Genomic DNA, 12,926 nt, shown 5'->3' on the forward strand with positions numbered 1-12,926 from the left:
GGCTCGCGGTTCGACCAAAAGGCAGAAATAGAAACAAATTAAATCCGATCGTTTCCGTGCTACCTACGTGCAACACCGGATAGGGCTCGAATAGGAAGTCACGTGATAAAAAAACTTATCCTCTCAAGCGCTGGGAAAAGTCCACTCGTGAGAATGAAAATTCAAAGTCGAGTTACTGATTCATTTACTACTGATCGTCAATCTTTGTTTTGAAAAAAATATGAACGGAAAAAAAATTCTTCTCTGCCAAGTTGGAATTCTAGTTCTTGTAGTTACAATAGCGAATACTCAGAATTACGGTAAGAGCGCGAGAAAAATCTGAAATGTTATCAATTACAATATTTTTTCAAGGAATCGATTGCGACTTTGACCGCAATATGTGCGGCTGGAGGAATGCGTTAAAATATGAAAACGTCGATGATTTTAATTGGAAACGAGGATACGGCTCGAATGGAAAGCAGAAGGGTAGTGGGACCAACGACGACCACGGCGGGGGTAAGTTCGTTTAGAAATATATGGGTGGGAGAAGACGGGACACCTTTATAGCACATAATACCCAAATATCCTGATCGTGTTTTGAACAATTAACAACGGTCTATGGGAGTCGTGAGGTAACGGTTTTATAATTCTTTAAATGTTCTTTGTTTACCACCAAATGAGTCGAGAAAATAAAATGAAAAGGTGTCCCATCTTTCCCCGCACTATACGGTTTAAAATTTCTGCATGTTGTTTTTTTACTACAGTATAGAACTGTCAGTAAATTTTTTATTCAATCCTTTCACTGCAGGTGGAGGATACATGTACATTAAGTCGAAGAATCGAATGAATCGAACCGCAAAATTTCTCAGTCGATCTCTAACAACGACTAGTTTTACTTGCTTTAAATTCTGGTATTTCATGAAAGGTGGGTCTTGTACAATACTGTAGGGTAAGCTGACGTACTGTATTGGAATCTAAAATCCATATTTTCTGATCGTTTTTTTTAGCAATTATCAGAGATTTTTTAGAGTCCCGTCGTTACCGGCGTATAATTTTGTAAATATTCTTTGTTTACTACCAAGTAGGACGATACAAGTATAACCTGCTATACTTCGTGTAACGGGAGCTGTTTTTAACAATACTGTCCGTGTTGGCCAATAATATTCGTGTCTGTTTATTTCGCATTGTTTTATTATGTGCTAACAGTATTCCATCGTACCCCGTCATACTGAAGTGTTGAAAAACAGGCATAAAACCTAATAGATTTCGAGGCGCATACTATTTTATATATATAGTAGGATGCGGGAAGATATGGGACACCTTTAACCGTAATATTCAAATATCATGATCGTGTTTTAAACAATTAACAACGGTCTATTGGAGTCGTGAGGATGCGGTTTTATAACTGTTTGGATCGTTTTCGTTTACTATCGAATGGGACGAAAAAATAGAATGAAAAAGTGTCTCATCTTCCCCCACCCTACAATACATGAATATTATAACTTATCTTCAAATATATCAAAATTTACATAAAGTAAACTGAAGGTCGTTCAATTTTTAACGCAGTTTATGTAATATGTGTTGGTAATAAAATCTTCTCCACAGTTTATCTTTAAAACATCAAAATCAATTCTAAATGATACCGAAATTTCTCTTTAATATGTTTCCTGATTACCCCAATGCGATTTGCAATGAACGCTTAATGTAGGGTACGCGCGGGTTCAAATGGATAACAACACTTTAATTGTTTGACCGTTACACCAATACTGCGAAATATCAGAATATAAAAAATAAATATTTTTGTTCCTTTTTTAATTTCCACTTTAAAAGAAAGTAGTGAAACGCTCAGAGTTGTTTATGTCCCCTTAATAATTTATGGAACAAATATTGTTTAATTTAACCAAGGTTAACGAAACGTAATTATACGCAAGTAAATTGACAGAAGGTCTTTATATAAGGCTGGTACTATGCCAAAAACAACAGTCTAAATCCTAAAGACTTTTTTAATATTTGTAGGACAGCTGCGGTTTACATGTTTCTAAATTTCTTTTTTGTTTGCTTTACATCGAGTTTTTTATATAAGTTGTATAGTACTGCGAGTTGCGTTAGAATATGCTGTTCCATATTTCCTAATCGTTTATTAACATTAACAATAAACAACGTTCCTCTAGAGCCGTGAGGATACGGTAATGGTAGGATGAGGAAAGATGGGACACTTTTATTTTTATTTTCTCGTCCCATTTGATAGTAAACAAAGAAAATTTAAATAATTATAAAACCGTATCCTCACGACTCCCATAGACCGTTGTTAATTGTTTAAAACACGATCGGAATGTTTGGATATTATGTGCTAAAGTGTCTCGTATACCCCCACTCCTAATGTATTACTGTAAGAGTATTTTTTGTTTGCCACAAAATCGAACGATAGACGAGATTGACAAGGATCATCTTAACCCAACCTACTATTAACAGTATTCAGGAGTTCGTAACTTTACTCAAATCGTGAATTCAAAAGTAAAATGTTGTCTTTTGATTTTAGGTAGAAATATGGGGCATTTGGCAGTTTACTTGGCAAAAGACCGACTGCATCTTGACAATTCAAATAATCCTTTATGGAACTTGAGAGGTCACCAAGGAAATGCATGGAGGCAAGCCAAGGTATTTAAGTACTGCCATTTAAATGGATTCTACTTATTTTAGGTTTTTCGCATCGTGGCCCTTTTTACTCGCTTCTCTTTTTTGTAATTGAAAACATTTGCGATGTACAACCAGTTTTAGCGAAATGATTTATCTAAATTGTCAAAACAGATGTTATTATACCAAAACCGAATGTGTAAATTTCCACAAATATAAATAAATTAACATAGTACAGTAAGAGGGGGGTGATGGGACAGCTTTTCATTCTATTTTATCGACCCGTTTGGTAGTAAAAAAAAACATTCAAAGAATTATAAAACGTATCCTCACGACTTCCTTAAACGTTCTTAATAATTAAAAACACGGCCCGGATATTTGGATAATAAATGGTAAACGTGTCCCGTCTCCCCACCCTTAAAAAAAGAAAAATCTCCATTAAAAAAAATTACCTACCAAGTTAAAAACGTGGAAACTGGTCAGTGATTACGAGGTGTATGGAACAGAACACCCGTGTTATAAGGACTGTCGTTGCCCGTCACACGAGGACAAATAAGTTACAATAATTTATTTATTTATAAATACCAATTGAAAACCATATACACTCTGTTGTCAAATAAATGAATCAAAAAACAAAACATGTCTCACCAGGTCCCCCTGCCACCCCAGAAAAACAGCATCATAGTTATCGAAGCTTTTGATTGGAAGGTCGGTCGTAGTGGGAACATTTTACTTGATGATGTTAGTTTAAATCAAGTAACAGGAACCAACGAATGTCAAGGTAAGACGCCAATTACCCTAAAAATTCAAACCGTTTCCAATTTCTTCTGAAATTTCTCGTTAGGATTAGGTGCAAACTGTTATGCCAACGAAATTTTGTTTCAATAAATTATTAGATTTATTTGCACCGTGACTAGTGGTTGTGCGCCAGTCTCGAGCACAGAGAGTACGGGTTCGAGGCTCGACGCTGCTTTTATTTTCCGTGGAAAAAATTTTGCAAATTTATTCGTGCGGAATATTATTACACAGTCAATAATTTGCATTTAGTAACCCATCTGTAGGAAATGTGTTTTGTTGTATATATATACTATTAGCATGCTCATATATAGATCGATAAACGGGTTTTATATTTAATTTTGTTGTACTTTAGTTCAACCAAGCTACGCTGCACCAAAACCTTCAACAACAACAACAACAACAGCGACAACAACGCAAACAACACAAACAACAACAGCAACAACAGCGACAACAACGCAAACAACAACAGCAACAACTACAGTAAAAACAAAATCAACAACAGCAAATAAAAGGTTTGAATCCAATACTACCAGAACAACGTCCTACGATTTTCAACCAAATTCTACGCTAGCCATGAAACCAATGACAACACCAAAAACGAGTTCATTGTTTAACATTACAAGTCCTGCAACAAGCCCGAGCAAAAACTCTACAAAGACCGATCCCAACTCGGCTCAAATTGCTGGCACGAAAGACCAGAGCTATATCTATATAGTGGTAGGCGTTCTAGGCGCTACTAGTATTCTTGCAGTAGCTTTGTTAATCTATGCAAGACGAAGAAAGAAGTTGCCACGGTCCATGTATGATGATAATGTTTCAGTTACCGTCAGCCGCATGTATCCCGATCACGTTACTATTACAAGGAGTAGCGACTACAGCAAGCTGAAATCGATGGATTAAATTAATCCCTAATGTAAAAATCGTTTGCATCAAATGTATATATAGTAAAGTGGGGGAGATTGGACACTTTTTCATTCTGTTTTCTCGTCCCATTAAAGGTAGTACATAAAGAACATTTAAAGAGTTATAAAACGGTATCCTCACTACTCCCAACAGCATTGTTAATTGTTTAAAACACGATCGAGATATTATGTGCTAAAGGTGTCCCATCTTACCACACAGTACTGTATCTCGCAAACCTGTGTAAATGTTTTTATTTCTATTGATAATTATACTACCATACTGCAAATTAAAATAGTTTTGTTTTGCTGTTTTTGTTTACAAACAAGCAAGGTAAAAAAGAGATATTTACGGCGCTGTGGTAAAGTGTTTAGCGCCTGCCTGTAACCCAGGGGTAATGGGTTCAAGGCTCACACTGCTACCATTAAAAGCGTATGTGTTCTTAAGCAAGACACTTAACAGCAATTGCCTCTACCCATAGGTCACTAAAAACGCATGAAAAACCACTTGTATCCGTAACATAAAAAAAAGAAAAAACAACATGAAAAAAAATTCGTTTATCCATAGACATGAGAAAAATAACTGCACGAAAAAATTGAAAAAAAATTGTGTATCCGTAAACAGAAGAAAAATTAAAAACGTATAAAAAAAATAAAAAATCTATTTTTTTATGGGAACGGTATGTTAGTGACCTACATATATAGATGTGTGCGTAAGTTATATTTTCGCGAACATATAAGAAAATTTAATATATGTATGCTTCGTGATATATGACCCATACTTGATGTTTGTATTCTGAACCCCCCTACGAACTTAACAAAAAGTTTAATTTTTAATTATTACGTAGTGCTATAACATATTCAAAGCTAGATCGTAAAAATAATCTATATATGTTTTTATAGAGTATATTAATATTTATATATAGTATATTTTGGAATTAGAAAAATAGAATCAGTGCCGCTGGAGTCAAATTAATTTATTAGTACATACTAATTTGACCCCAGCGGCAACGATTGTACAAACGTCGCGTCCAAAGTAACTTTTGACATCTCTACAGAATTTTCTAATACGGTATAACGTAATGTCTTAATGTTTCAACGTAATGTTTCAATTGATTACTTCCAGTGATGTTTCTAGGTAACTTTTGACACAACAGAATGTTCAATTGAAATGTTTATCTGGTAATTTTCCATTCGTGAGACTGAGGACAAGTGCGAGTGTGGTGCGTGGATGCTGTTACATCAGCATTGCGTCTGCCGACAACTAAGAACAACTGCGTATATAAGACAACACGCCCAAACAAAAACACGAAACATTAAGTTGCATTATGATGGTTTATTATTATGTCTGCAACCAACATTATGCACTCAAGATATCACAAATGTCATTATTGCTGGATTCTGCACAGATGTTATCATTGCTGAATCCTTCCATAAAGTCTTTGACTGAAATACATTGAATGTGATGTTATGTGAATACGCTGGTATCATGGATATGCTTGTCCAGGTTTAAAACAGGAGTGGTATTCTCGTCTGCGACTAAAGTTAAACGGTCGCGGTCACATATATATGTTACCGAGTTTTTTAGTTCGACGACATAAATTTAGTATGGGTGTATTTTCACGCTTAGTCGGTTGACACAATTTCGGTGCATAACGCATTAAATAAGTGTGTCGGCCAAAATTTTAACTATTAAGTTTTAGTCGGACTACAAAAACGCAATATCTAATTTAGGCGACAGTACATTGTTCGGCAAGTTATATTTGTTTATCTTTTTTATTTAAGGGATAACGTAATGTTTCATTGCTTCAGGGTGATATGTCAATGTTCCAAAGTAATGTCTCAATTGATAACTTCCAGTGATGTTTCTAAGTAACTTTTGACACCACAGAATGTTAACTGAAATATTGATCTTGTAATTTTCCATTCGTGAGACTGAGGACCTACTGCGAGTGTGATAACTGTGCCGTTTTTCTTTCCTAAAGCCGTAGAATTAGTTAAATCATATCGTTATATGATTCCGAAGTTTTCAGTGCCATGAAAACAAAAAAGCTTAGCCCCAATGAATTATTTTAAAATGATCGAAAAAGATGTAGGTACTTTCTCACGATGACTGCCAAACCACGATCTATGCAACGTATCAGCCATACATAAAAAATGAAAAAAATCCAAAAAAATCACTTAATACATGGTACCTCGTAAGCTGGCACGAGGTGTATGAACACCTGTGTTATAACCACTGTTGTTTTCCGGCCACGCGAGGATAAAGTAAGCTTCATTCATTCATTCATGTCGAAATGGGTGCCCGAATTTAAAGTGTTGTATTCAACATATTGAATGAATGTAACTATGCCACGGCGCCGGTATTACAACATTAAAAGTGATAAACTAAACTTTACTTTTTTCATGTAGCATTTGCCTTGACAATATAATGTTGGATTTCGAACCTATATGACCAAAAAAAATCGCCATGCTAGTTGCTTACTACCGTAAAAGAATAACATCGACTTGAGGTGATTTAAAGTGAATCTCATATTTAGAGTCAGATACAAATAACAACACGGCAATGTCTTTTGCTTTATGCTACGAAGCAGTACCAGCCATTAACAAAGACCCATCAACAACGGGATATGATTCATTACATAATACCACGCTGATATAAATATTTGTGCAGTGCTCTGACGTCATCGTGACGTCACTCGGCTTCACACCAGCGGGAAAGACCGGACCAGTCAGAGCAAATGACAAAGTTCCTATTGTTTCGAAACAATAAAAAAACAATGACAAACTGTTGTCCAAATTGTAAAATGACGACTGCTTTTTAGCCGCCACGTAAACTTGTTACGTCATAAGATTTCCGGTCACGCTCGAACGCCTTAACGCTGGCCGTCATGACGTAGTTAAGGCGTGCAAAAATGGCTGTGCGTATACGTGCACACGCAAAAGTGTTCGCTTACGTAAGTCACCAAATGAGACATGCTTTGCAAAGATATATCTGTCTAAATGGCCTGGGGTGAGGTCTGTGCGTGTTTTAATACACGGCACTAACTAATAAACAGATCTGCGTTTTGTAAATAGATTTGTTTTTTTTTGCGTTTCATGGAATGATTCTCTTTTTTATTGGAAATTACTTTAACTAGAAGTTTAATATAACGCTGTAAACATATTGCCGCGTATATGCTGCATGCGACAAGAAACACAACGACAAAAATTTAAAGAAAATTTTACGGTATACAGTGCCATAGTATACTGAAGTCACTTAGGTATAATATGATAATACTCTGTAGTAAATATGGGGTACCCTTTTCACATCTTATCCCATTTTTTCTTGTCGTATTTTTAACAAATACCGATCCTGTTTTAGGGTAGTTAAGATATACGGTTGCATAGTTCGTTAAATGTTCTTATTTTCTATCAAATGGGACGCTAAAAGATTGTTCTTGAAACATGTTTAAAAACAATGTATAACACAGTAAGGTGGGGGAAGATGGGACACATTTTCTCGTCCCATTTGCTAGTAAACAAAGAACATTCAAAGAATTATAAAACCGTATCTTTACGACTCCCACAAACCGTTGTTAATTGTTTAAAACAGGACCAGAATATTTGGATATTATGTGCTTAAGGTGTCCCATCTTTCCCCATCCTACTATATAAAACTCTTAAAATGAAACACGAAATATATATTTTTTTTAATTAAATGAATATTATCTGTGTGCCACAGGACGTAATAACTGAACGACCAGTTTTTTACACGGCCACTTATGAAAAGCATGATTTCGCAATGACGACACCCATATACACCGGCAGTAATGAATAAAGCCTGTTTACCTAAAAGCTCAGAAAGCCGAAATCCTGTTAAGGTATTACGCCATTCTTTGCCAAATTAGCAGTTTGCGTAATAAAGTGAAAACATGACATCCAAGACAAAACCGGCCGACCATGTCCGAGTTCTTCCGGATTAGAAGCCGCAATTAATCGAGCATGGCCAAGGGTCAACATCGGATTAGAAATGACGTCAAAATACATAGAAATCGTGTAAAACCGAACCAGTTTATTTACACGATTAATTGTAATCAGAATTCGAACGGTAATCTCATTATTACTTGTTGTGTAATTGTTTAGAATTAATCTGAGGTATAGCTTGCTGACTGCTTTAACTAAGTCCCGGGTCGTGGGTGCTGAACGAACCGAATACAAACCGTGGTTGCTTTTTCATAAAACATAAACACTCCTACATATATGGTGTGTTTGCATTAGCAACAGCCTTGTATGGCAAATATAATACGGGCTGAGGTCACAACAAAAAACACAGCGGCGGTTTTCCCTGCATTATGAGGCAACCCTATGTTTAGGGACTTCTCGCCAAGAACGGGGTTTTGAACAAAGCAAGATATTGTTGAGGCCGGTTGGTCGTTTCAGCAAAAAATACAACCTTTCTTTGTTATAGGCCGGGCCATCATAAACAGCTACGTCCGGCTGTCGGTTAAGTCGCCGTTTAGGCTGACCGACTGTTCGATTTAAACCTATCAGCGCTAGCTTACGCCGTCAATGCATTTATGGAGAAATTAAAGGCAAAATTTGGCCGATTACGTCGGCAGAAAAGGTCAGAGGCGCTCGGCATCGGCATATGAGCCCCCGCTTCTATCGATCACGTCATTTGTTGAGGTATAAACAGCACGCCGGGCGACTGGTGATTTTTTCCGGGGCATGTCGCCAACCGTTTATCGGCAAGGATGTTATCGCTTAGTAAGGGTGGCTCTTAACTCGTGAAACCTGCACGTTCGACCTCCCACTGACATATCACGGTGACGGCTTCGTGGGAATAGCCCTGTCACAATAGTCCTTAATCACCGGCAAACCGCAACCGAAAAGTGGCGAACACTGTGCGTTTGTTCAGACTGACCGTCTGATAAGGTACTTTACTGAAGGTGACGCCCTGACAGGATCACGTACTATTGCCATAATCTCGGCTTTTCTAACCACATCCATTAAATATGTTTTCAATTAACACACCTTGGTTCCTATGTAATTATGTTATGGTTAACTAATGTACGTCAATCGTTTCTAATGTACGAAGTTTACTCCAAATTATGGTGAAATAAAAACCAAACTGATTGAGAAGAAAAAAACAATTTTGTCGAATTTGGTGTAAACGTGAAACTACTGATATCCGCCACTTCTGTTTACAATAAGGAATAAAGCCCTTAACACACCTCTTGTACGTAGGAGTGGACCTGTTTACGTAAAATAGGCGCAGTCCCAGAATTAGCCACGCGTGTTTTTCCAGCAACAACATCGGATTGATTAATTTACCAAGTAATCCGTGAGGCTTAAATCCGTGTGTCGGGGTGGGAGATTATTTCTGACCAACAGCTTGGACGTGGTAAACACGTACTCACCCGAACCCTTGACCCAGTAGCAAGCAGCCCCGCAGCGAGAACCCAGCTCACAGGAAAACAGGCACGCCCCAGCGAGAACCCAAGCTCATTACGTCATCGGAAAAGGTTGCGGTGCAGCGGCGCGTGACGAACCTGGGGCTCGGGGTAAAGTGTAACCGGATCTCCCATCACTGTCATCTTGCCCAGTTGATTTTTCAGCACAATGGAGATAAAAATCCGCGCACGAGCTGTGTGTTTAAGTCGGAAGTGATCGTTTTGTTAAAAACAGCCATTTTCGAGGCACTAATGTGCGCTTTTCCCATGAAATTTGATGGTAAATACAACTTGTGTTCAATGTCTTCGGTAGCAGTGTTGTCATCCTTTCATTACAGCGGAGGGGAAATAAAAGCAGCCTTGTACAGTTGCTGGCAACAAATTACATACATTCTTCGGATGCTGCATGAGACTCGTTCACGTTGTCATGACGGATCGAAGTTGGAGGTAAAACGACTTCTTTGTTCCGAGTTTGGCGTAAACATCCGCGGTAAAGATCAAGTAGGCGCCCCAGTTTAGTTAATGCAGGGCGTTTTCGCAATCGGAAGCTATTTTCGCGAGTTTTTGACAAAACCAGACATTGTGTCTTGGTCTTCTCGAAACCCCGTGAAATCGCAAAGGTGCTTATATTTCAACCGTACGTGCGTCCGGCCATATACGTCAATCGCACTAATGCACCTGAAAACAGAAGACGGCGTGTGCAAGCTTTCTTACAGTGACATAATCCGCCACTTGAAACGCGGTTACGCAGTTGAAATTTACCCAGCCAACTGAAGGCACCCCACAAGTCGGCCTTTAACTCCCGAGGATAAGTCGCTCCACAGTGACACGATTTCAACGGCAAACGAACAAGATAATAAATAAAGCATTGTTGTACGTTAAGCGCTGTTGTGTTGAGTAAAAACAAGCTAAAATGGCGATGATGTAATCTATTCAAAACGACGACGAAGCGAGGCTTTTATCATCACTGAGTTGGTACGATGGCGACAAAGAAATGAAAAGCAATACTGTTATTTGGAATCATGAAAACAGCAATCATAACCCGCAGATATGCACGCATTCGCAAACTTTGATTGTATCGTGTTTTTAAAATCTCTGTGTTGTTTTCACTTGATGATTACCAGTGGAAAATGTGATAGCGGTTGAGGTGAGAGCAGGGCATTTAACCGCAGAACTATAGATTGGGCAGAGACAGGGCAACCCATTGTGCTCGTTTACGTTTGTGTTACCAACACAGAGCCAAGGGTTGAGTTCCGGTGTCCATAACGGAGCCGGACGGGGAATGGAATGTTGATTTAAAACGGATGTCCCAAAAATGGAAACTTGTTCATTGACACCACTGTCCAGTGCTATACTTGAAAGCGATTCTCAGCGTGGTCCTCGAGCCTTGTGTACTTTTCGGTTTTGTCAGGACAACAAACGCCAGTGACGTCAGTCGCGTCGATCGCAACCATAATCCTACTGTCCACGTTGCTTTTTATAACCCGCCTCGCCGAGGAGTCTTGACGAACAAAACATTTGCATGTAAACAAGACGATCCGAAATAAACGCCGACAAAATCCGGCACGCCGATCCCTACTGCTTGAACAAATACAGTATTGCACACATCCGCAATGATTCAGAGGCCGAGATGTAATAGAAAACGATCTTCCAAAAAAACGACCCCATAACTTAGTCCAGCCGGCAAATAACCTGTACCGATTCCTCTCTGAGTCATCCGTCAGTTAGAAATGTTAATACGGTTTCAGCAGAAACGCTGATAAAGTTTAAGTCGGTTGCAAGAGTAAACTACAAGCGGTATGAACACCACTTAATGACAGGGGGCAAATTTAGACCAATTACCATTCTATCCCACTTGTACAACGGAACTCATTAGTCAAAACAGTTCCTGGAATTCCTGCGAACCGGCTCGGATCAGCGCTAAGCGTTCGCTGGGTCTTCTTTTCTCATCTCTAATCAGAGAAAGTTAAATAAACGAAAACATCATTCCTGAAGCTTTTACAGCGCTTTTCTCGGCGAACCTTTTAAATTGGTTAACAAACTAGTGAATGATAGACTCATGAGGCGTCTATTTTTAAACTGGATGATCTGATATTCGTAAACCTTTTCATCTTCATAACGAACCGGAACGCTCCGATAACAGATGCAAGCAAAACAAAGCGTTGCTTGTCCACCCCTGCAAGCCAAACTGATGTGTAGCAAACGATAGCTTTACTATAAACATAATTTCCAACAAAAGCAAATGCTAAAAACCGATCATTTTTCGGCGGTAAACTCCATAACGTCCTTTTTGCTAAATATGCTATTCTGCAGGAATAATTTACGAATATAAAGTGTCAACGAATTGCATTGCGCCTCCATGAGATATAATCAAGCCATTTTACCACTTTTGAGAACAGATAACTTTATACCAGTTTTGGGCACAAATAAAATCTCTAGGGTACTGATAAAGTCTGTTAAATCCGGCGCCGTGGCAAAGTTGTTATAGCGCCTGCCTCTAACACAGAAGTAAAGGGTTCGAGGCTCGTCGCAGCTATCATTGTGGGCGTTCGTGTTCTTGGGTAAGACACTTAACGGTAATTAATCCAACCCAGTGGTCACTAATGGGTTGTCTAAATTATAAGCAACACATAAAAAAATCACCTACAAGGTAACATACATGGTACCTCGTAATTAAGCTGGCACGAGATGTATGCGAACAGAACACCCGTGTCCTACGACTGTCGTCTGCCGGCCACGCGAGGATAAAGCAAGGTAGAGATTCATTTTATCAGTTTTGTGAGTATTTTTCTAACGTAAAATGCTAAATGGGCCACACTGTTTTAATTTCCAATCTAAATACTAAAATGCCAATGCTTGCAAAAATGAAATATGACTCCCGCTGTTTTCGTTGGCAAAAACAAGTCAACAGAGTACGGACGATAATACATCTTAGCCCTTATGGTCGAGTTTTGTTTTTCAGCTCCGAAACAAAAGCGTGTGCAATTTTCCACTTAGAGGATTACCATAACGGTCAAATTACGTTTACTTTCTGAAGGCTCCAGTTTGCCGCTCGGCTTGACGTTGCAAAAAGCCGGGTTCTCATTGCTGTTTCCTGAACGCGTGCTGATTCGATTAGATCACGGAAAACAAAAGCCCCCGCAAATACTTCACAAAGTGAAAGGCACTCTGAAATTACGTA

General features: G+C 38.5%; 1 protein-coding gene across 1 annotated transcript; it reads left to right on the forward strand.

Moving 5' to 3' along the window:
• The first annotated feature begins 113 nt into the window (after positions 1-113).
• Positions 114-4,606, forward strand: LOC149743322 (uncharacterized). Its single transcript, XM_089875830.1, has 6 exons — positions 114-299; positions 352-495; positions 788-904; positions 2,519-2,637; positions 3,265-3,394; positions 3,764-4,606. Exons 1-6 carry the CDS (start codon positions 221-223, stop codon positions 4,309-4,311), a joined length of 1,137 nt encoding a protein of 378 aa, XP_089731956.1. The 5' UTR covers positions 114-220; the 3' UTR covers positions 4,312-4,606.
• Positions 4,607-12,926: the final 8,320 nt, after the last annotated feature.

This window comes from Ciona robusta, chromosome 1, assembly GCF_009617815.1.
Source record: "Ciona robusta chromosome 1, ASM961781v2".
Classification (NCBI taxonomy): domain Eukaryota; kingdom Metazoa; phylum Chordata; class Ascidiacea; order Phlebobranchia; family Cionidae; genus Ciona; species Ciona robusta.

Excerpts from the sequence above, each read along its gene's own strand:
- LOC149743322 (XM_089875830.1), top strand. The coding sequence starts at position 221 with ATGAACGGAAAAAAAATTCTTCTCTGCCAAGTTGGAATTCTAGTTCTT. Across the intron at positions 300-351 it reads AGCGAATACTCAGAATTACG|GAATCGATTGCGACTTTGAC; the intron begins GTAAGAGCGCGA and ends TATTTTTTCAAG. Across the intron at positions 905-2,518 it reads ATTCTGGTATTTCATGAAAG|GTAGAAATATGGGGCATTTG; the intron begins GTGGGTCTTGTA and ends TTTTGATTTTAG.